Below are 25,077 nucleotides of genomic sequence, written 5' to 3' on the forward strand. Positions count from 1 at the left end.
CAGATGCCAGAAACCTAAAGTCCAGCTAGTTAAGGAAACTAGCAAAATTAAGAGAAGTTTCCAATAATTCTGGAATTCAAGGAACAGAGGAAACTGAGAGCCAGAACAGCTGAAAGTTACTGCGAATGCTGGAATCTGAAACAGCAGAGAAAATGCTGGAAAATTGCAGCAGGTCTGGCAGCATCTGCAGGGAGAGAAAAGAGCTAACGTTTCGAGTCCGATGACTCTTTATCGGAGCCGATTATTGCTCAATAAAGTCACAAGAGTCGAAAAGACCAGATGAGGCCAGAAAGATATCTGCAGTATTACTGATGTTTGTCAGAAATTATAAGCGTTTGGGAGACATTGTTTGAAATAATCGTGGAAACCTGTGGGCTGGACCACGGGGTTTGTGTAAGAGCCATTGAGACAAAGGAATCCTGATGGGGAAAGTGTAGAAACGGAAAGCGAAACCTTGATAGAAGCAGCGGAGGAAAAGCATAATTTAAAAGGCGATTTGAAAGTGTGACTTTTGAGAGTGGAATTTGAAATCATTGGTCTGGCAGCCGGAATTCAGTGAGACAAGGTGGCTCATGGTATAAGAATCATCTGGGGGGAATTCGGAGGAGAAATCCACAGTCATTAACTTGGTTTCAGAGAGGAGTGTGTCTTACCACAGTGACCTTGTGTGCTTAAAAGGGACTTTGTGTGTTAATCAGAACAGCGCAACTTAAGATGTACTTTGTAATCCATATTAACCATAAAACTTGTATGTAATTGTGAATCTAAAGGGGGTAAAGGAGTATTGTATTTTAATCCAATTTTTTCATGCTTAATACATTTGTTTTTTTACATATTGTTGAAACTAATTTGCAGTCTTCTGACTCCACGTTTTATAAGAAAAGTTACAGTCTTTTGAGCCAGGGTTCCATTCTGGGATTTTTACCATCCAGTTGTAATATCAACTGGGGTCGTGACAAGGGGGAAATGGGATTAATTGGGTCGTTCTTTCAAAGAGCTGGCAGAGGAACAATGGATCAAATGGCCACCTTCTGTGCTATGTGATACTGTGAAGTTTAGTTCTTATATGATGCCGTGAATCTAATCCATTCTGGGAGAAGTGACAAACTTTTGTGTTGGTTGCCGAGATAAAGAAATTCTATACAAGTCGAAGGCTTCAGTCAGGACTGAGCATAAATCCCCAATTAATGAACAATCACAGTAATTAGAGAGAAACATTAACTGAGGAGCCCATCCACCACCTGCGGCCAACTACTGAATTGCCTGCGTGTCAGCAGCAAACTTCAATTCATAGTCGCTCTCGTGTTTGTTCAGGGGCCGTCTTTGTCTCATCCCCGAGGGAGGCTGGTCACCCCAGATTAGTGCTCCCATCTCCTCTGCTGAAAGAATAATAATGACCATACACTTGAGAACCAGCACACCCCCAAGCTACGTTCACGATCCAACCTGATCGTAACTGCCCTTAATTCACTCGCGTGAGATAGGATGCACCGTAGGCTATCCTTTGGCTCAAATCAGACTCAGCCCCGAGGATATAAGATAGGGTGAATCTAACCAGTTAAAAAGCACGAGAAACCTGCCAACAGTAGGAATTTTCTGAGTGTTGGCGTGTTCCTTTCTTATGGTTGAAGGATACATTTAAGTTTCATGGACTGTCATTATTGACTAAAACTTGTAATTAAGTGTGAAAATAGACAACTGAAGCCAGCAAAAATAACTTAATTATGTAGCAGCCGCTGCAGCTAGCTTGTGACTTGAAATAATTAGTTGAACTGTTGCAGTCACTATAATAATAATCTTTATTATTGTCACAAGTAGGCTTATATTAACACTGCAATGAAGTTACTGTGAAAAGTTCCTCGTCGCCACACTCTGGCGCCTGTTCGGGTACACAGAGGGAGAATTCAGAATGTCCAATTGGATTTGTTTATTGTCACGTGTACCGAGGTACAGTTTTTTCCCCCCGTCGGGCGGAACCATGAGACACCGCGCCATCGGGAACTTGGCCAGCTGCACTCAATGAATCACCGGGGGGGCCTCTTTCAATGGCCCCCGGCCGGCGCCACGTCGACTATGCGCGCCCGATTGGCGGTGATTCTACGGGTACCCGATCTCGGGTTTGATGCCCATTCTCCGCCCCCACGCCGATTTTTCTGCTAGCAGCTCAAACAGATCATTTAGTACACAAAAAGAAAATATAAAGAAAATATATGAAAGGGCAACACCAGGTCCATAATGGAAATACATAGACACCGGCATTGGTGAAGAATACAGGAGTATAGTATTAATCAGATCAGTTCATAAGAGGGTCATTTAGGAGGCTGGTAACAGTGGGGAAGAAGCTGTTTTTGAGTCTATTCGTGTGTGTTCTCAGACTTTTGTATCTCCTGCCCGATGGAAGAGATTGGAAGAGTAAGCCAGGTGGAAGGGGTCTTTGATTATGCTGCTCACTTTCCCCAGGCGGTGGGAGGCGTAGATAGAGGTTTGTGAGATGGACTGGGCAGTGTTCATGACTCTCTGAAGTTCCTTGCGGTCCTGGGCTGAGCAGTTGCCATACCAGGCTGTGATGCAGCCAGATAGGATGCTTTCTATAGTGCATCTGTAAAAGTTGGTAAGAGTTTATTATGGACATGCCGAATTTCCTTAGTTTCCTGAGGAAGTATAGGCGCTGTTGTGCTTTCTTGGTGGTAGCGTCGACATGGGTGGACCAGGGCAGGTTTTTGGTGATGTGCACTCCCAGGAATTTGAAGCTGTTAACCATCTCCACCTCGGCTCCGTTGATACAGACAGGAGTCTGTACAGTACTTTGCTTCCTGAAGTCAATGACCAGCTCTTCAGTTTTGCTGACATTGAGGGATAGATTGTTGTCGTTGCACCACTCCGCTAGGTTCTCTGTCTCCCTCCGACCCACTATGGTCATGCCATCAGCAAACTTGTAGATGGAGTTGGAACAAATTTTGCCACGCAGTCGTGCGTGTACAAGGAGTATCGTAGGGGGCTAAGTACGCAGCCTTGCGGGGCCCCATTATTGAGGAGTTGTTGTTTATTCTTTCTGATTGTGGTCTATGGGTCAGAAAGCCGAGGATCCAGTTGCAGAGTGAGGAGCCAAGTCCGAGGTTTTGGAGCTTTGCTATGAGCTTGTTTACCTAACAAGCACATCTTCGGCAATTCACCTAATAAGCATGTCTTTCGGGACTTGTGGGAGGAAACCGGAGCACCCGGAGGAAACCCATGCAGACACAGGGAGATAGTGCAGACTCCAGACAGACAGTGACCCAAGCTGGGAATCGAACCGGGTCCCTGGCGCTGTGAAGCAACAGGTGCTGACCACTGTGCTACCCGTTTATCCAAAGTGGGCAGCATGGTAGCTTAGTGGTTAGCACAGTTGCTTCACAGCTCCAGGGTCCCAGGTTCGATTCCCAGCTTGGGTCATTGTCTGTGCGGAGTCTTCACGTTCTCCCTGTGTCTGCATGGGTTTCCTCCGGTTTCCTCCCACAGTCCAAAGATGTGCAGGTTAGGTGGATTGGCCATGCTAAATTGCCTTTAAGTGTTTAAAAAGGTTGGGTGGGGTTACTGGATCACAGGGAGGGTGGGAGCGTGGGCTTGGGCCGGTGCAGATTCGATGAGCTGAATGGACTCCTTCTGCACTGTAAATTCTGTGTAATCCATGTAATGTTTCTGGATGATGTAACTCCCCGAGATCTCTGTGCTCCAGCAATTCTGGCCTCTCGATTATCCCTGACTTACATCAATCCACCACTGGCGGTCATACCTTCAGCTGCTCTTGTCCCAAGCTTTCAAATTCCCTCCCTACATCTCTTTCCCACTTTAAGACAATCCTTTAAAAACCTAACTCTTCAACCATGCTTTTGGTCACTTGCCCTAGTCTGTCTTGTGACTTGGTATAAGATTTTGTTTAATAATTTCTCTCAGTGAAGCTCCTCAAAATGTTCGCTAGGCTAAAGGTTTACCGATCCAGCAACAATGCCACTCTGTCACCGCTTTCCCACCCCTTGGTGAATGAATCCACTCCGCATTTTATTTGTTGCATTTCATTCAACCCAAGACAACTTGATCAGTGCTGTTTACCCCCTTCCCCAGGACTGCGATTCCACAAGCGAGTGGAGGCCACGAAACAACAGGTGGAGCCGGTAAATAGGTCACAGGGACTCCAGCCACTCCCGCCAACTGCACGAATACCAGGAGACGGGAAACATGAAACATGGGAGAGGTCACCCGACTGGAGTGGGGTGAATGCAGGTCAGTGGCTGCACGGTTCACTGAACACCGTGATCCTCACAAAGTCTAGGAGGTGGGGTGCTGTGCAGGCAACGGGCAGATGAAGAATGAACTTATCTCAGCCGTGACAACACTCAGAGAGCTAGCAGAGTTCGCAGTGTCCCTCGATTAGAAAGGACATTTTCCAGGGGCATTCGCACAGTGCCTCGCATCACCTTGAATCATCCCAAAATGCCGCAAAGCCAATCGAGTACCTTTGAAGTGTGGCCCACTGCTAACACTTAGAAACCATGGCAGCAAATTTGCACACAGCAAGATCCCATAAACAATTATGAGTTTGGAGACCGATATCTTTTCTTTGTAGCAATGTTGGTTGGTGAATATTTCCAGCATGAGTCAATATTAATAAAAGGCCTCCCGCGAATACTGATAGTCCCAGGGCCTCCAAGAGTGAGGAATGGGACAGAGGGATAAAGTTTCAACTGAGATTTGGGATTGAGAGAAATTCCTTTCTGAAAGCAAAGGCAACAACTTGCATTTATACAGCACTACGTCTCAACGTCTCTACTTCCTACGGAAGCTAAAGAAATTCGGCATGTCTGCATCGACTCTCACAAACTTCTACAGATGTGCCACAGAGAGCATCCTATCCAGCTGCATCACAGCTTGGTATGGTAACTGCTCGGCCCAAGGTCGCAAGAAATTGCAGAGTGTGGTGAACTCAGCCCAACGCATCACACAAGCTTGCCACCCCCACATTGATTCTGTCTACACCTCTCGTTGCCTCAGGAAGGCAGACAGCATTAACAGAGACCCCTCCCACCCAGGCATTGCCTTCTTCCAGATCCTTCCATCAGGCAGAAGGTACAGAAGTCTGAATACTCGCACATCCAGACATAGGAACAGCTTCTGCCCCACAGCTACAAGACTCCTCAACGACTCCCCCTTGGACTGATCTGTTCCCTGTAAGAACACTATTCACGACGCCCTATGCTGCTCTTGCTCATGTATTTGTTTTGTTTGGTTCCTTGTTCCGCACTGTAACTAATCACTGTTTTGTCGATGTACCATTTGTTAATGTTCTCTGTTGCTTATTCTTGTGTCTATTATGTACGTACTGTGTACGTTCCCTCGGCCGCAGAAAACTACTTTTCACTGTACTTCGGTACATGTGACAATAAATCAAATCAAAAATCAAATCAGTGTCAGAGTCCTATCAGACAAAAACTGGGATTGAGCCAAAGGAGTAGATATCAGGACAGGTGACTAAATGTTTGGTCAAAGATGTAGGTTTCAAAGAGCTTCTTAAAGAAGGAGAGAGATGGAGAGGTTTAGGGACAGAACTCCAGAGCTTATGGTTTGAGTGTCTAAAGGCATGGCCAGGATTTGGGGTTGATTAATAGCTGAGTCAAAGATGAAATTAAAATGAGTGTCTCAAAGAAACTGAGAGAGAGTTAGGAAATAGTGAATGGATGGAATGTATTCTCGGAGTATTTGAGACAAAAGCCTGGAAGGCAAGAAAGGCTACCATTTCTATGGTAATAATAATTTTTGTTAATGTCACAAGTAGGTTCACATTAACTGTGAAAATCCTCTAGTCGCCACACTCCGGCGCTGTTCGGGTACATAGAGGGAGAATTACCTAACAGCACGTCTTTCGGGACTTGTGGGAGGAAACTGGAGCACCCGGAGGAAACCCACGCAGCCACAGGGAGAACGTGCAGACTCCGCACAGACAGTGACCCAAGCTGGGACCCTTGCGCTATGACGCAACAGTGCTAACCACTGTGCTACCTGCCTGGCAAGACCTCAGTACATCCAAAATAAGTTACCGCCAATGGGCATTGTTGTGATGTTAATTTATGAACCAAACTGAATGCTGCAATGGGGACACAATATCTCGGTTCCCTCGTGGATGGCTGACCTGGACCTCATCTGCGGCTAATTTGGGATTGTGCGGGGATGTAACGTTTTGGCAGTGGTGGAACTCCAACCCCTAACCCCCACTCCCCACAAATACATTGAAAACTGCTGCACAAGCACATAGTATTTGGCGGAAGCACATTTACCACCTCCCCCCACCCACCTTTTAACACAGAATTACATCACATCTGCTGAACAGCAATAGGCCAACCGGCCCAACAGATGTTTGTGCTCTACATACGCTTCCTCCCACCCTATTTCATTTCATCCTATCAACATCTTACTCCTTCGTGTACATCCCCAGCTTCCCCTCTGTGCTATTTCCCTCAATAACTCCGTGGGGTGGGAAATTCCACATTCCAGTTACTCCCTGGGTCAAGAAGGTTGTGGTGCGAATGTTCCCTGCCACATGCCGGCCCAGCCTGAACGTTGGCCAGGTCATGCAGGCACGGGCTGTTTCATTAGCCAAGGAATGGAGAATGGCACTGAACACTGTGCATTCATCAGCACCTTATGATGGTGGAAATGTCGAGGGTTAAAAAGCTGAAGATTGTTGGGCCTATGACACTGCCCTGGGGAAACCCTGTACCGATGTCCTTGGGTCGAGATGACTGGCCTCCAACAACCACAAGCACCTTCCTTTGTGCTCAGTATGACTTCCCATTGACTTCAGTTTTGCTCGGTCTGGCTCCCAAACTGGGGAGAGGCAGCTGATTTGACCTGGAACAGGAGTTGGGATCATTGGTAGTTGTTGGTAAGGACAACCTGTTCCGTAGTTGGCATTATCCCTGTGGAATGTGCAGGTGAGTGGGGCCTCAGATGGAGGGCAGCATGTCATGGCCCAATTACATGAGCATCTTTCTCTTCCCATAGATTCCCTGCAGTAAAGAAGTAGGCCATTCAGCCCATTGAGTCTGCACCGACCCTCTGAAAGAGGATCTCCCGCCCCACCCCACCCCAACCCCGCGGTACGCCTTCAGCAGGGGACTGTTTTCCTCACCACATGTAACCCAGCCAGTAGGGGTCACTCACCGTGTTCATGACCTTCTTTCCGACGTAGCCGCTCCTTTCGCGAGGACACTGCCGACTCGGTCTCCGTCTCGTTGTCCAGGTTGTCCTGACTCCCGGCTGCATTGGCGCTGCGGGAAGACAATACATTTGTTTTAACAAAACGAAGGCCGCGAGTCAGAATCCCAAATCATCGCCGTGCGCCAAGCAGCTCGCAAAGCAAAACCCGGAAAATCAGTCACACTGTCACTGACGGCAATTTGTACATGTTAGCAACGTGACTGCAGATAAGGTCAGGATTATACAGCATAGAATTATATATATATCACTGTGGTGAATGTAATAGATGCATATATGTTAATTCACACTGTCTTTGTAAGCGCAGTAGCGCTGTCCTACCACTAGGGGGAGTAGCGCTGGGAGCACTCAAGGAACTTGTACTGGGCTCCACCCTTGGTTCCGCCCACGACTCCTCCCCCTAGTGCAGCTCTATAAATACCCGTGTCCAGAGTCAGCCTGCGTCACTACGGGTTCATCGACAGGTAACAGGCTGGCTCTGAAGTAAGTCGATTAAAGCCTAGGTTCACATCGGAAACACGTGTCTGGTGAATTGATGGTTCCATCAATCACTTTAAAATAAAAAAAGATATCGCAGGAATCCTAGGAAAAATGGTAGCAGAGTGAAACTTACTGAACGGCTCTTTCAAAGGACAAGCACGGGTACGATGGGTCAAATGGCCTCTATGCCGTATGATTCTACCGATGAGAGTCAACGGCGGTTAACTGGCAGAGTTGAGAGGCAGATCAGCTGTCGAATGGTGAACAAGGGGCTGAATGGCCTCCTCCTGTACCGATGCCCCTGGACGGTCACCCTGAATGAAAGCTGGAGGACCAGTGCAGACATTTATCTTCATGGCACATTCTTTATTTATATTGAAAGGAATGAGGCTTGACCTGTGAGGGATAAATAGCCTTTCATTTATAAATATAAATGCTCTCCTATTCAGAGCGTCTTCTCTGCATCTCAATGGATCTCAGCAAGGTATGGGATGCACCACATTTGAAGAATCCGTCAGACCATTATCAGAGATTCCTCAGCATTCCTTCATCTCCAAACACTAATGCCAGCTGCTTATATTTTGTAGCCATAGTATTTACAGGGCTGGTCCCGTTACATTTCTTGGTCAATGGCGACCCCCCCCCCAGGATGTTGATGGTGGGGGACTCGTTGCCAAGGGGAGATGGTTAGAGATTCTCTCCTGTTGGAGGTGGTCGGATTGCTATCTGAAAAGAAAGAACGTGCGAGGTTACCGGGATAAAGCCAGGGGAGCGGCACACGGTCGAATGCTCTTTCAGAGAGCCAGTGCACACTCAATGGGCTGAATGGCCTCCGTCCGCACTATAAAGGTTCTGTGAAATTGTCATTCGCCGGTGCTTATATGCTGCGAATACCGATTGGCATTTATCAAACCCGGGCTGAATATTTTCCAGGTCTTCCTGCAGGCAGGCACCGACTGTTCTCCGTACTGCTTGACCACTTTCACAAAGCAATGTTTTCAAGGCATCAAGAGACGTCTATTACCTTGCACCAAGAGGTCGTTCTTTAGAAGGGTGCAAAGGTCAATAGACTATGCATCTGTGGGAGCATCACATCCAAACCAGATGCTGCCCTCGTCCGACCATCTCACAGAAATTGACGCAGCAATGGGTTAGCAGCCACCTGCCACTGACCGAGAATTTGCACCCTCCCCACCCAACGCTAATAAACAACCTCACATTTCCAGCTCACAGCCACAAGATAAGCCACGGGGCATCAGGCAGTTAAACTATACTCTGGTGAAGATGCAAACTGGGAGCTGACAGGACTATTCGGAGCAAAATCAGGAAGCATTTTCTAAGGGGTAAAGGAAAGCTGGACTTCTCCCCTCCAATCATTTACACAATACCTGTACCAACTTTGAAGCGTCTGCTGAAAGTGTAGGGACAGCGAAATTAACTCTGACTGGTCTCAATAAAAGCCGCAAACCTGCAGCCCCATTTTCTAAAGTTCGTTTGTTCTTCAACTGTGTTAGCTCACTGCCCCCTGGTGGAAGCAGCCAGCAATTCTGGAAACATTGCCATATCTGTCGAAACAAAACATGGATCGGGCGGTCAAGAGGGAGCTTTACTCTTCATCTAACCCATGCTATACTTGTCCTGCGAGTGTTTGATGGGTGGTGCAGAGACAGCTATACGTTTTATCGAAGTGTTTATATTTGTCGCAAAGGCATACTTTTCCTTCATACCCTTCTCCAACCTGTCTGCAGCCTTTGACATGGTTGAACACACCACCTTCCGCCAAGGTCTCTCCACTGTCGTCTAACTGGGTGGGACTGCTCTCACCTGGTTCCCTTCTTATCTGTCTTATCACAGCCAGAGAATCCTTTGCAATGGCTTCTCTTCCTGGACCCACCCGATTAACTCTGGTATCCCCCATGGATCCATCCTTGCCACCCACGCTCCTATTCCTCACTTGGCATGTTTCCCCTCACCAACATTGGGTAAAAGCAGAGCGTTGTTTTTCGCACATACACTGATAACACCCAGCTCCATCTCACCACCACCTCTCTCAACTTCTCCGCTGTCTCCACACTGTTCATGTCTGCATATTTCCACCACAAGAACATCACCTGACTTTGTCCCTGTCTCCACTCATCTGCCGCTGAATCCCTCATTCACGGCTTTGTTACTGCAGGCTCGACTATTCCGACCCTGGCTGGTTTTCCACATTCCTGCTTCTGTCAGGGACACCCGGCTCCTGGCCTCCTACAGTCTCGACTCAAACGGGCAAAAAAATAAAAGAGCTGAACTTAAGAGGAGGGATGGAAGCAACAGCCCCTGACATCAAGGCAGCATTTGACCGCGTGGGGCACCAAGGAACACTGACACAATGGAAATCAATGGAAAACTCTCCATTGGCTGGAGCCATACCGAGCACAAAGTAAGGATATGGTGATTGTTACATGTCAGTCATCTCAGTCCTGGGATATCATTGCAGGAATTCCCCAGCATACTGCGCTAAGTCCAATCAACCTGAGCTGCTTTATCAACAACCCTCCCTCTGTCATTAGGTCAGAAGGGGGGACGTTCACTTTTGTTCACAGTTTTCAGCTCCATTCACAACTTCACTGATACTGAAGCAGTCCATGCAGCACGACCTGGACAATATCCAGGCTCAGACTGATATGTGAACAGCAACATTTGCGCCATGCAAGTGCCACATAATAATCATTCCCAACTAGGGTCCAACCATCTCCCCATGACTTTCAACTGGGTTACCTTTGTTGAATCTCCCACCATCAACATTTTGCGGCCATCACTGACCGAAGATTAATTGGACCCGCCATAGCAATACCGTGTGTACAAGGGGCCAAGAACTCAGAGTTGACTAACTAATTTGTTGACGCCCAAAGCTTGTCCACTATCTGTGAGCCACAAGCCAGGAGTGTTATGGAAAGCTCTCCACTTGCTTGGATGAATGCTGCTCCAATGAGACTTGAGGAGTTCGACACCATCCAGGGCAAAGCAGGCCCACTTGATTTGAACCCCATCAACCACCTTGCGCCTTCATGCCCTCCAGCACTGACGCACATTGGCAGCCATGTGCGTCACCAACAAGATGCCCTGTGGCAAGGCACCTTCAACAGCAACCCCCCCCAAACCGGTGACCTCCGCCTAGGAGAAGAATGGCAGCAGAATCATGGGGACATCACCTCCTGGAAGTTCCCCTCAGCCGCACATCACGCTGATTCGGAAATATCTCGTCATTCCTTCACTGTCGCTGGGTCAAAACCCTGGATCTCCCTCCCTAACAGCACTGTGGGTGTACCCACACCACAGGGACTGCAGCGGTTCAAGAAGGCAGCTCACCAGGGCTGTTCAAGTGCACTAAGAGACAAATGTTGATCTTGTCAGTGATGTCCACATCTCGTCAATGAATAGGAATAAGTGTGTTTGACTAGACAGTATCAAGATAATGACCAGGCTATTTGGCCATTTGGTACCACCCAAACCAAACCCAACCCTGTCCCCATTCTGTGGTCCATAAGACGTAAGGAGTATAAGGAGGCCATTCGACCATCGTGTCTGCTCCACCACTTCAATGTGATCATGACTGATCTGATAATCCTCCACTTTCCCACCTTATCCCCATAACCCTCGATTCCCTTAGTCACTAAAAATCCATCTATCTCAGTCTTGAATATACTTAAAGATCCAGCCCCTCCAGCTGCCTGCGGTAAATAATTCTACAGAGCTACAGGTCCCGGCTGGTTCTAAGGGCCAGCACATGGGAGCAAACCCTTCATGAGCTGGGAGGTTTAGGACTGAGATGAGGAGAAATTTTCTCACTCGCACAGGATTGAAACCGCCTACCAGAGGGTTGCGAGTGACCCTAGAATTCTTATAGCACAGAAGGAAGCCTTTCAGCCCATTTTGCATACGCTGCTGGCCCTCTGCAAGAGAAATTCCCCCAGTGCCACTTCCCTGCCTGTTCCCCATAGCCCTGAACAGACTCCATAGAATCCTCATGGGCCCATTAACTCCATCTGCACTATAGAGTCAGCAACGACCCTTTGAAAGAGCACCCCACCGAGGCCCACTCCCCGCCCTATCCACATAACCCCACCTAACCTGCACATCTTTGGACTGTGGGAGGAAACCGGAGCACCCAGAGGAAACCCACGCAGACACGGGGAGAAAGTGCAAACTCCACACAGACAGTCATCCAAGGCCGGAATTGAACCCGGGACCCTGGCGCTGTGAGGCAGCAGTGCTAACCACTGTGCCACCATACCACCCATCTTTCCTTTTCAGAAAATAATCCAATTTCCCTTTGAAGGCCACGACTGAATCAATCTCTCAGGCATTGCATTCCAAATCCAATTAGGTCATTTGGACATTCTGAATTCTCCCGCGATCAGGCGCCGGAGTGTGGCGACTCGGCGCTTTTCACGGCAACTTCATTGCAGTGTTAAAGTAAGCCTACTTGTGACGATAAAGATTATTATTAAATCCTAATCACCCACTGCGTAAAAAAAGGTTTTGAGTATATTCCAGTCTGTGCTCCACAGATGTTTGGGCATAAGGAAATTGGGGTTAGACCAGGACAGTGGGGTTGGTGCAAAGGATCAACCACGATCGCACTGACAAATGGAGTAGGTTTGATCTGTGCATCATTACTCCAGCTCCTAGATTTAACGTTTTAATGTTTTGTCCGTGATACGGGAGCGGTTTGTTTAATTACAAACTCACCATAGCCGAATGGTGAAACAAGGCAGTTCCGTCAGTAACGTAATCAGATAAACGGCGTGTTTGGAACCTGGGCCACAATGCATCATCTAGCAGGATTCTATTCTCCCTAATCCGATAATGACTAGTATAAACCGGCCAGAAGCACGGTGGGTGTGGGTGGGGGTGGGGGTGGGGGGGGGGGGGGGGGGGGGGGGGGGGGGGGGTTGAAAGTTACCGCAGTAACACAAAAGAAAACAAGAGTTAAAGGGATCCACTTTCAATTCTTGCATTTTTTTCTTTCAGTTAATTATTCATCCATTAGTTTTGGTCTGAATTCAGGCAGCTGCTTGCGAGCTGCACGGTTCAGAGTCGCAAGAGGTCAGGCTTGGGCTGGCTGATCTTTCTTGTATCAAATCAGGTGACTCCATCCCGCCGTCGCCTGGTGTCATCACCCCAGAAGCTGGGGTGTGTGGGGGGGGGGGGGCAGTCTGGTGGGTGGTCACAGATTTGCATCATGCTGTGCGTCGCAACAACAGATCTTGAGGAAGCTCCCGGGTAGTCGTCCCCCCCCCCCCCCCCCCCCCCCCCCCCCCCGGAAGGAGGGCATTCAGCCCGCATCTTGCCTGTGCTAGCTCTTTGAAGCAGCTATCCAATCAGTTCCGCTTCCCTGCTCTCTTCCCGTTGCCCTGTCATTCCTTCCCCTTCGAGTTGATTGATTGTTTTGATTTATTGTCACGTGTACCGAAGTACACTGAAAAGTATTTTTCTGCGGCTGAGGGAACGTACACAGTACGTACAGAGTAGACAAAAAGAATAATCAACAGGGAACATTGACAAATGACACATCGATAAACGGTGATTGGTTACAGTGCGGAACAAGGGGCCAAACAATTGGAGTATTTCCCCAATTGCCTTGTGAAAGTTACACCTGGCAAAAACAAAAGGTGATTGTTCGACAGCACACCGAGTGAAACCTCGAGAACAACACCAGGGTGCATTAAACGCAATTTGACTACATTGCGTTGCTCCGCTGCCCGACTTCCGTCCAATCACTGCCCCTGTCCCAACAGAAAGGGAAGCCATTCGGCCCCTCAACCCCGCTTTGTAATTCAAGCAGATCACAGCTGATCTGTGTCTCAGTTCCACTTACCTGCCTTTGCTCCATAAGATTGACAGCACCCCCTCCCCTCACCCCTCTCATTTGTTTCAGCACCGAGAATTTTTTAAAAATTAAAACATGAAAAAATTGGATTATGATACAATACTCTTTTGCTTAGCTTAACAAATACACACAGATTTAAAGATTAACATGAATTACAAAGTACATCTTAAGCTACAATGGTCTCTCACCTTTCAAACACACAAGGTGACTGTGGTAAGACACACTCCTCTCTGAACTCCAGTGAACATGTGTGGATTTCACCTGAAAATCCCCCCAATTGATGATTATACCATGAACCACCTTGTTTCTTGCTTGCTGTAGCTGCATGCTTGCTTTCAATGACCGGTATAAGCGGACGCCCAGGTCCCTTTGTACATCAACATTTTCCAATCTATCACAAGTTAAATAATACTCTGCCATTCTGTTTGTCCAACCAAAGTGGATAACTTCACATTTATCCAGGTCATGCTGCATCTGCCATGTATTTTCCCACTCGCTCAACTTGTCCAAGTCACTCCTCTTCACCACTCACATCCCTACGAAGCTTCGAGCCGTCAGCAAACTTGAAAACATTACATTTGGTTCCTCATCCAAATTGTTGATGGATGTTGTGAATAGCTAGGACCCAAGCCCTCCATTAGTCACCGCCTGCCACTTCAAAAAAGACCCATTTATTCCTACTCTCCATTTCCTTTCTGCTAACCAATTCCCACTCCCTGCCAATATATTACCCCCAATCCAAGGCACTATAATTTTGCACACTAACTTCTGATGTGGGACTTTATTGAAGCTTTCTAAAAATCCAAATACACCACATCCACTGGTTCACCCTTATCTATTCTACGAGGTTACATTCCCAAAAAATCTTCAGTAGGTTTGTCAGACCTGATTTCTCTTTCATACATTTCTGTTGTTCTTGTCTAATCCCATTGATATTTTCTAAGTGTCCTGTTGTCACATCCTTTATAATAGACTCCTAGCATTTTCCCTACTACTGATGTTAGGCTGGCTAGTCTATAATTCCCTGTTTTCTCCCTCCCTCTTTTTTAAACAGCGGGGTTACATTTGCCACCCTGCAATCTGCCGGGACTGTTCCAGAAGCGACAGAACTTTGTAAGATGACAACCAACGCATACACTATTTCCATGGTCACAGAGCAAAGCACTCAGCAAACTATTAGGATTAAAGGTAGGCAAGTTCATAGGGCCTGACGGCCTACATCCTCGGCTCTTAAAGGAAGGGGCAGCAGAGAAGGTGAGGGTTTTGGTTATAATATTCTAAAATTCTCTGGATTCTGGAACAGTTCCATTGGATTGGTAAAAGGCAAATGTAACACGCCTGTTCAAAAAGGGGGAAAGGGAAAAAGTAGGAAACTATAGACCAGTTAGTTTAACGTCTAACATTGGAAAATTGACGGAATCCATTATTAAGGAAGTAGTATTGGGACATCAGGAAGGCTAATCCATCAGGGCCAGCATGGTTTTGCGAAGGGTAAATCGTGTTTGACTACTTTGCGAGATTGCTTCGAAAATGTAAGAAGCAAAGTGGATAATGGGGTCCTGCAGATGTAGAGTGCTGAACAAACATTGGGGGTAATATATCAGCTTGGACAGAGGATTGACTAACCAACAGAAAGCAGAGAGTGAGGATATGGATAGATTCGGTGAATGGGGCAAAATTTGGCAGATGGAATTTAACGTGGATAAGTGTGGGGTTATCCAATTAGGTCAGAGGAATAAAAAGGCAACTTGTTATCTAAATGGAGGGTGAAGTAGTTGATTCTGAGACTAGGGTTCTAAATCTTAAAGGAAACTATGATGATACGAGGCGTGAGTTGGGTATAATTGATTGGTGAACATAACTTAAATGAATGACAGTCTATAGGCAATAGCAAACATTCCAGGAGTGCATGGGGGAACTGCAACAATTCTTTATTCCCGGAGAAGTAAAAAAGGGAAAGGTGGCCAATCCATGGAGTACAAATTAACAATAGTATTCGATTCAAGGAAGAAGCATACAAATTGGCCAGGAAAAACAGGTCTGAGGATTGGGAGCAGTGTAGAATTCAGCAAAGAAGGACCAAGGGATTGATTAAGAAGGGGAAAATAGAGTACGAGAGCAGTGAACATAAAAACTGATTGAAAAGGTTTCTATATGTACGTGAAGAGAAAAAGATTGGTGAAGAAAAATGTAGGTACCTTACAGTCAGAAACAGGGGAATGTATAATCGGAGACAAGAAAATGACTGAGCAACTAAATACATTCTTCACAAATAAGATACCAGAAATGTTGGGGAATGCAGGGTTTAGTGAGAGGGAGGAACTGAAGGAGATCAATATTACTGGAGAAATAGTGTTGAGGAAATTGAATGCTGATAAATCCCCAGGGCCAGATAATCTACATCCCAGAGTACTTAAGTGGCTCTAGAAATAGAGGATGCATTCATAGAATTTACAGTGCAGAAGGAGGCCATTCGGCCCATCGAGTCTGCACCGGCTTCTGGAAAGAGCACCCTACCCAAGGTTAACACCTCCACCATATCCCTATAACCCAGAAACCCCACCCAACACTAAGGGCAATTTTGGACATTAAGGGCAATTTTGGACACTAAGGGCAATTTATCATGGCCAATCCACCTAACCTGCACATCTTTGGACTGTGGGAGGAAACCGGAGCACCCGGAGGAAACCCACGCACACACGGGGAGGATGTGCAGACTCTGCACAGACAGTGACCCAAGCTGGAATCGAACCTGGGACCCTGGAGCTGTGAAGCAATTGTGCTATCCACAATGCTACCGTGCTGCCATCATTGGCGATCATCTTCCAGGATTCTATAGCCTCTTAACAGTTCCTGCAGATTGGAGGGTGGCTAATGTAACTCCACTATTTAAAAAGGGAGGGAGAGAGAAAACAGGGAATTATAGACCACTAAGCCTGACGTTAGTAGTGGGGAAAATTCTCGAATCCATTATCAAAGGTTTTACAGCAGAGCACTTAGAAAACAGTGGCAGGATCGGACACAGTCAGCATGGATTTATGAAGGGGAAATCATGCTCAACTTATCTACTGGAATTCTTTGAGGACGTAACTAGTAGAGTAGATGCGGGAGAGCCAGTGGATGTGGTTTATTTGGACTTTCGGAAGGCTTTTGGCAAAGTCCCGCATGAGAGATTAGTGCGTAAAATTAAAGCGCTTGGGATCAGGGGTAGTGTATTGAATTCCAATCTGAAAAACAACCATTTATCACTACTCTCTGTTTCCTGTCAATCAGCCTATTTCTTATCCATGTGCTTATTTTCCCTTTTAATCTATGAGCTAGAGGTTTGCTCACAAGTCTGTGTATCAAATGCATTTTGAAAATCCACATACACGACATCAACAGCGTTGCCTTATCAACCTTCTCTGTCGCCCCCTCAAAAAGATGCAGCAAGTTAGTCAAACACGATTTTCCGTTAATAAATCCATGCTGACTTTCCTTCGTTATCCCACACTTGTCTAAGAGACTTTTGTCCAAAACTATAGTTTCCAGAAGTTTCCGTACCACTGAAATCAAACTGTCGTTGCTGGCTTCATCCTCACACATGTTTTGAACAAGGACGTAACATTCCCCAGTCTCCAGTGTCTAAGGAAAGTTGGAAGATGATCATTCCTGCCTCTGCAATTCCCACTCCCACTTCCCTCAGTACCCTGGGATCCTGATGCCGTATCAATTTTAAGTAAAGATAACCTTTCTAACGCCTCCTCCTTCTGAATTGTAAAGTCTACTAGGCTCCAATTTTCCGGATGGTTTGGGCGCAGCGTCCGCTATCTACAGAGCCAGCAGAGAATGCAGCCTCGCTGATTCCAATCGGGATCTGCCAATTTACGCTCTAATGAGCACTGATTGGCGTCAGGCAGGGTATCCGCCTATCACTGGGAGGAAGTCCTAGCTTGGGGAGCTACCAGGCACAGCCACCCACCCCCTACCCACAAACGCCTTGCCTGTTCCCCCTTAAAACCCACCAGGAGGGAGCATCAAATTCAGGCTCTAGTGTAATAATAATCTTTATTATTGTCACACGTAGGTTTACATTAACGCTGCAATGAAGTTACTGTGAAAATCCCCTAGTGACTCCGGCGCCTGTTCGGGTACACAGAGAGAGGATTCAGAATGTCCAATTCACCTAACAAGCACATCTTTCGGGACTTGTGGGAGGAAACTGGAGCACCCGGAGGCAACCCACGAAAACACGGGGAGAACGTACAGATTCCGCACAGATAGTGATCCATGCCGGGAATCGAATCAGAGTCCCTTGCGCTGTGAAACAAGAGTGCTAACCACTGTGCTACCGTGCCGCCCATGTATCCCCTCACCTCAGCCTGGATGGTATCTTCTTTCTTTGTAAAGACAGATGCAAAGTACCCATTTAATACCCCGCTCTTGTTCCTGCCTCAACATACAAGTCTTTTTTTTAATCCTTAATCAGTCCTACTCTTTCTTTTATTAGATATATGCTGATCAGAAACCTTGGAATTCTCTCTCTGGTTAGCTGCCAGTCTCTTTTCATGCTCTCTTCTTGCTTTTCTTATTTGCTTTTCCACTTCCCTGTTTATATTTAGCTTGATTCTCCATTGTATTTTCTACCTGACTTCTTACTTTTCATCGTCAGCCCATCTCTTTCATTATCCAGGGAGCTTTGGACGTTTTTGTCCTTTCTTTCCTCTGACCGTGACATCGCCTACAATGCTTTTCCTTTGAAAGTGACGCATTGGTCTGCCATTGTCTTTTCTGCCAACATTTGATTCCAACCTATTCAGGGGCTGGTTTAGCACACTGGGCTAAATCGCTGGCTTTGAAAGCAGACCAAGGCAGGCCAGCAGCACGGTTCAATTCCCGTACCAGCCTCCCTGAACAGGTGCCGGAATGTGGCGACTGGGAGATTTTCACAGTAACTTCATTGAAGCCGACGCGTGACAATAAGCTATTTTCATTCATTCATTTCATTCAGGTAAATTGTTATCCTGTTGGTTTACCACCAGGAATGAGGGGCATCCATCATGTGGAGAGATTGGAAAAGCTTGGGCCAAATTTCCTCCTTCTGCGCCCAAGGTTCAATACAGTAGTCCCCCGTTATAACGCGGGTGTTCGGGTCCAAGACAGCCACCCGCGTTGTAACCGAGCCGCGGATATCCAAGATGGCGGATATCCAAATGAATGAACGAGAGGAAACATCGCTGACTGTGCTGAACATTGCTGAATGGAAGGGCGTTTTAAATAAGAAACAGCAAAGTTCGTTCAAGTCTTAAATCAAGTTTTAAATGTATTAAAATATATACAATAATATACAGTATACATACAATAATATACTTAAAATTGTACTTACACGCATATTTTTAAAATCATTTTAAAAAGTCTGTGAGTTTCCTCTGGCACATCCCCTTCCTCATCTTGACTTGTGCTTGTCTCTGGAGGTTCTTCAGGTGCAGGATGTATATTGGGTCGAAGTCTTGCTGCTCTGTGTATGCTATGAGCCACTTCAGGTGCGTGATGGCATCCGAGTGGCTCTTTGCCACTGTGGGCTGGGGTTCTTCTTCTTCTTCTGCCTCCTCTTGGGTGACCTGGTCGATGATCTCCTCCTCTGTGAATGTTTCTGCGGGTGCCATGTCATCCTCTGCTGCTGCCCACCTGTCCACCCAATCCTGGAGTGTTAGGTTCTCATCCAGTTGGTCCTCTAGCCTCTCCTCAGCTGCCCTGATCTCTGCTTCAGTAACGCCTACGAAATCCTCTTCATCCGGGTAATGTTGGGGTCGTGGGAGTGCTGCTCCTAGGGCCTTGTTCCAGCAGTTGGCGATGGTCTTCTCTGTCACAGCTCCCCAGGCCTTCCCTGCCAGATAACAGGCATCCTTGATGGTGATGGCTTTCAGGTAATCTGGGACAGTGAGAGGAGAGTCTATCATTTCCAGGATCAGTTCCTTTTTGTACACAGACTTGAAGGTCTGAATGATGCCAGCATCACATGGCTGGATCTTGCTGGTGGTGTTCTTTGGGAGATAGAGCACTTGGATCTGCCCATCCCTGGTCTTGAGAACATCTCCCTGAGGGTGGGCTGAGCAGTTGTCCAGTAGGAGTGTGGCCTTCTGCGGTAAGTTGCGGGCTCTAAGGTGGTCCCTGACACTGGGTACGAAGAACTTGAAGAACCACTCCTCAAATAAGAAAGCTGTCATCCAGGCTTTGCCAGAGTTCCGGTAGGTAATGGGTAGGTTCTCCATGTTGATGTGGTGAAAGCATCTAGGAGACTTGAATTTGCCCACAATCAATGGCTTCAGCTTGTGTGTTCCCGTGGCATTGCTGGCAAACAGGATGGTGAGCCTGTTCTTGGCTTGCTTGTACCCCAGAGTCTTGTGGGCATCATCCTTGACAGCTAGGGTCTTGTCAGGCAGCATCGTCCAGTAAAGGTCTGACTCATCTGCATTGTAGAGTTGCACTGGGGTCAGCTCCTCTTGCACCATGTAGTTCTTGAGGATGTCGGGAAAGGCTGCTGCGGCTCCTGAGTCGGCGGATCTCTGCTCACCACTGATGGTAACTGCACCTATCCCATGTCTTTTCTGGAACCGATGGAGCCAACCCTTGCTGGCTACGAAATTGCTGTCCTCTGGGTGGAGCTGGTGATGGAACTTCTCAGCCTGAGTCCTGATGATAGGTCCAGATAGGGGGGTGCCACCAGACTGTTCCTGGACAAACCAGGTGAACACAGCCTTCTCTAAGTTACTGTCACTAGCGTTCCTTGCCTTTTTCCTGCTAAGCCCCTTCACTCTGAGAAACTGTCCCAACATATGCTCTTAAATTGGGCTCATCTTTCACCCACCCACGGAGGGTTGACTCTGGTACACCAGTCTCTCTGGATAATTTTGCCTTCGTTTCCCCGTTTCGAAGCCGGTCTATCAAATGTATCTTTTGACTCACTGAGTAAGACTTGCGCTTAAACATTTTGAACGACACAACAGCAACTGAACTCGAACTCGAAGATACCTGCACTGGAAAAGGTATCCCTTTTATGGCTGTGTAACTGGGCTAATCGGTCGCGGCTACTCATCGCTGCTAATCGGTCTAATCATCGCGGGTAATAATCGCTGCTAATCGGTCTAATCATCGCGGGTAATAATCGCTGCTAATCGGTCTAATCATCGCGGGTAATCATCGCTGCTAATCGGTCTAATCATCGCGGGTAATCATCGCTGCTAATCGGTCTAATCATCGCGGGTAATCATCGCTGCTAATCGGTCTAATCATCGCGGCTCAAAAAGGTGCTGTTTCAAAAAGAGTTTAAAATGAGTCAAGTAAGTTGGGGTCCATAAACCCCCCCGCCGTATATCGCGAACCGCGGTATTGCGGGGCGCGTTATAACGGGGGACTACTGTAATTCTAATCCCCACCCCATCACCCCCAGGGTCCCAGCATGACACCCTAAACAGAGGCTCAACTCCACCAACGCTCAACACGCCGGTCAAATTCTGAAGGGAAACACAAGCAGTTCCAAATGCAGAATTGCCTGGTGCGCTTACTGGAAGGAAGGTGGTCGCGAATCTCCGATCCCCCCAGTCCGCTCGATGGGAGGAGGCAAGTCCGACTGGCTGTCGGCGCACATGGATCCAGTGTCCGAGTGGGAGCCCTCCGCAGACACCAGCTGTAAGACAGGAATACAATCAGCATTAAACCCAACAGCGGAGCAGCTTCCAAGATTAAAACAGCAGCCAGCTACACTTTTTATTTCATGTGACTCTTTTGACACCGTGACCACGTCGAGGTGCTTGACTGAGAGCAAGCGAGCACGGAGCTGAGTTCAAGAGAAGGAGAAGCACATTAAGATGTAGACTGCCTTTAATGTGATAATACACCTCAAGGAGCTTCCCACCAGCCTCCTCAAACACAACTTCACACTGACCCGCACACGGTGACGTGAGGGCAGCGGCTGGTGTCTTAATGGAGGAGAGAGAGGGAGAGCGATGAAGACGTTTAAGGAGGGAATTTCAGAGGTTAAGGCCCTTGCAGCTGAAAGCAAGGCTACCAACGGTAGGGCAATTAAAATTCAGAATGCGCAAGAGATCAGAATTGCAGGAGTGCAGAAATCTCGGAGGGTCGCAGGACGGGTTGAATTTCCAGAGATAGTGATGGCCGAGGTCATGAATGGATCTCAAACGTAGGGTGAGAATTTTAAATCTGTGGCGATGGAGGGCCAGGAACCAATGCCTGCGAGCAAATTTGAACAGCAACAAGTGGATGATCAGTTAAAAGGAGCAACATTATAAATTAGACAGCACTACAGCATGGAAGGAGACCATTTGGCCCATCATTTCTGCGCTAGTTCTTTGAACGAGCTCTCGAATTAGTTCCATCAGAGTCAGAGAGGGCTACAGCACAGAAAAGGCCCTTTGGCCCATCGCGCCGATCAAAAATAGGAACCTAAATATTCTAATCTAATTTCCCAGCACATGGCCCATAGCCTTGTCTGCCTCGACATCGCAAGTACACATCTAAATACTTCAATGTTATGAGGGTCTCTGCCTCCGCCACCTTTTCAGGCAACGAGTTCCAGACCCCCACCACCCTCTGGGTGAAAAAGGCTTTCCTCACATCCCCTCCAAACCTCCTCCTTACCTAACTGAAGTTCCTCAACCCCGCTACCTTTCTAATGAGTCTCTTCTTCAACACCCCCACCAAGGCCCTGACCAGCTGTTCTAAAGTGCGATGCTCAGAATTAGCCACAATACCTCAGCTCCCATGGGGCCAACAGTGTTTTATAAACTGTGGTAGTCACCACTGTTGTATTGTTGTATTGTATATATCGTATATAAGGTGTATTACGGTAAGGCCCCTGTTGGCTCCGTCCAGTAGGCGGAGTATGAATGTGTGTGCTCACCGAGCTGCTCCCATTCTGGTAGCAGCTGCAGGAGGCCACACATCTCTGTGTGATAAAGCTTCGTTTACACTCTACTCTCGTCTCATCGTAATTGATAATGCATCAATTTATTATGCAGAAATTTAAAACGATGGATCTCCGCATCAAGCCGGATCACCCCCATCCCGGCGCCACCCCCTCTCCCCCCAGCGCACCCCACCACAGCCCCCAGTCCAGGACGATCCGTCCTCCCTTTAGTCCCACCCGGGGATGAAGGTGAGGTCTACACGCTCCCGGAGTCACCGACGCCTGAACAGACACCTGCATCGCCACCGGGACTGCGGCGCTCACAACAACGGATCAAGGCACCCGATTGGCTGAATTTGTAAACTTTTTCTAAAATGTTAAACACCTGCAAGTAAATGGCCTTCCACCACCCCAGCTGGACTCTTTTTTAACAGGGGGTGAATGTGGTAGTCACCACTATTGTATTGTATATATCGTATATAATGTGTATTACGGTAAGGCCCCTGTACTACAGGTACAGGGGTAGATCCCTGCCTGCTGGCTCCGCCCAGTAGGCGGAGTATAAATGTGTGGGCTCTCCGAGCTGCAGCCATTTCGGCAGCAGCTGCTGGAGGCTACACATCTGTGTATTAAAGCCTCGATTACTCTCTACTCTGGTCTCGTCATAATTGATAGTGCATCATAAACTTCTTTTAAAAATGGAAACGGTGTATCATCTGAAGAAAAAGGTGAACGTTTTACGGGGGGGAATGGATGGCATTACTTCTCGCGAAGCCTGTCTTGTCTCATCTCAGCATCTTCTCTATTTTGGTTTGGAAACTTGCCGGAAAAATATCAGAAGAATTCCATCCATCACTTGTGCCCTTCTGAGATGAAGAAAAGGAGAATATTTTCCTCCAATTCATCCGTCGAAACTCACGCTTCACAGCCTTCTGCGAAGTTTAAAAATAAATAGCCATGGGCCAAGTGCAACGTTAAGAGTGTTCAGGGCTCCAGGTCTGACCAGTCGATTGTGAGCCGCGATCAGTCATTTTGAGGAAACTTCGACATGACACTGGAGCCTGTTAAACCTCTGCTGCCCGTTCAAACAGCTCTGTCAGGTGGCCAAATTGACAGAGGATTATTAACAAGCAGCTCAGGACACTGCACCATTGTTTCTCTGACCCGTTTTCTTCTCTCGCACGCGCTCAACTCTCTAACCCTAAGTCTTGAGAGGTGAAAAGGTTTTAACTTCTGTGACTCCCCGCTGAACTGTTAATGTTAACCTGCACACTTGCTCTGCCCCTGCTCCCTCAGTGTCACATGGAAAGAAGACAAATGAGGAACTTGCATTTTTTTTTAAAAAATTCACTCCGGGGATGTGGACGCCGTTGACAAGGACGACATTTATTGACCATCCCGAGCTGTCCTCGAGAAGATGGTGGTGAGCTGCCTCCTTGAACCTCTACAGTCCATGCGGTGACGATACTTCCACAGTTGTTAGGATTTTGACCCAGCGACGACGAAGGATCGGCTGATGTAGTTCCATGTCAGCATAGACTTGCAGTGTTACCACATGCCTGCAGTCCCAGGCAGAGATGGAAGGAGAGGTTAACTAAACGTCTTTAATAACTCAGGGTTCTTTAGAGATGAAAATGTGCCACTGTGCTGTCATATAGATTTTTAAATCATTTTAAGTTGGAGGAGTACTTGGAGGGGGCATGATGGCGCAGTGGTTAGCATTGCTGCCTCACGGCGCCGAGGTCCCAGGTTCGATCCCGGCCCTGGGTCACTGTCCGTGTGGAGTTTGCACATTCTCCCCGTGTTTGCGTGGGTTTCACCCCCACAGCCCAAAGGTGTGCAGGGGAGGTGCAATTCAGACTCCAATTCAGAGTTGGAGACGTCCGCGGAGGGACCCGGGAAGTTTAAACTTCCAATAGGCTATTTCCCTGCTCCCCGGGACCTCCCGCGAATGTCTCCAACTCTGAGTTTTGTCAAAGATTTCAAACAGTTCCGGGGGGGACGTACCCGGATAGTTACCCGGAAATGTTAGACAGAAAAAAATCCAATTTGCCCTGCTACCACCCTGACTCCGCCCTCAATACCCCTGACTCCGCCCTCAACACCCTGACTCCCTTTCCTTCTCTCCGGACTACCCCCCCGACCTGAGCAGATTATCCACTCATGCACATGCCCACTCCTCCCACCTACCCCTCCTACTACTACCGTATGAACTGATGAGCAACTAAATGTCAATGCTGAAATTCTTCAGCAGGTTGGCAGCCTCCTCATCAGCCTGGTGTCGGCCAACGAGGCAGCCAGGTTGGGGCACCTGTCGATTATCCCCACCGTGGTTTGCGTTTTGCCGCAGACGCACAGGTGAGTCACGGTCTCCCCAATGGAAGAGGCTGTGGTGGCAGGGCCCAACTCCGGTGCAAAACCTGTTCAGTTTGACCCATTCACCACGCGGGAGGTTGAAGCCTGGGACCTCCACAGTGGGATCATCAACTAAGTGGTGATTCTGGGCTGTGTTGTTGGCTTTGCACTATAGGTCCTTCCACAGGTTGGCAGCAGAACTGCCGAGCTCGGG

At 47.7% G+C, this 25,077-nt stretch overlaps 1 protein-coding gene across 1 annotated transcript in view; it reads right to left on the minus strand.

Annotated features, from left to right (window-relative positions):
* Positions 1-25,077, minus strand: part of LOC119975797 (segment polarity protein dishevelled homolog DVL-3) — a 137,886-nt gene that overhangs the window by 61,994 nt on the left and 50,815 nt on the right. Inside the window, exons 3-4 of the mRNA XM_038815654.1 lie at positions 21,148-21,269; positions 7,195-7,301 (exon numbers count right to left, since the gene is read on the minus strand). Of these exons, the coding sequence (XP_038671582.1) occupies positions 7,195-7,301; positions 21,148-21,269 (229 nt within the window). The remainder of the gene's footprint in view (positions 1-7,194; positions 7,302-21,147; positions 21,270-25,077) is intronic.

Source organism: Scyliorhinus canicula, chromosome 13 (genome assembly GCF_902713615.1).
Source record: "Scyliorhinus canicula chromosome 13, sScyCan1.1, whole genome shotgun sequence".
NCBI classification, from domain to species: domain Eukaryota; kingdom Metazoa; phylum Chordata; class Chondrichthyes; order Carcharhiniformes; family Scyliorhinidae; genus Scyliorhinus; species Scyliorhinus canicula.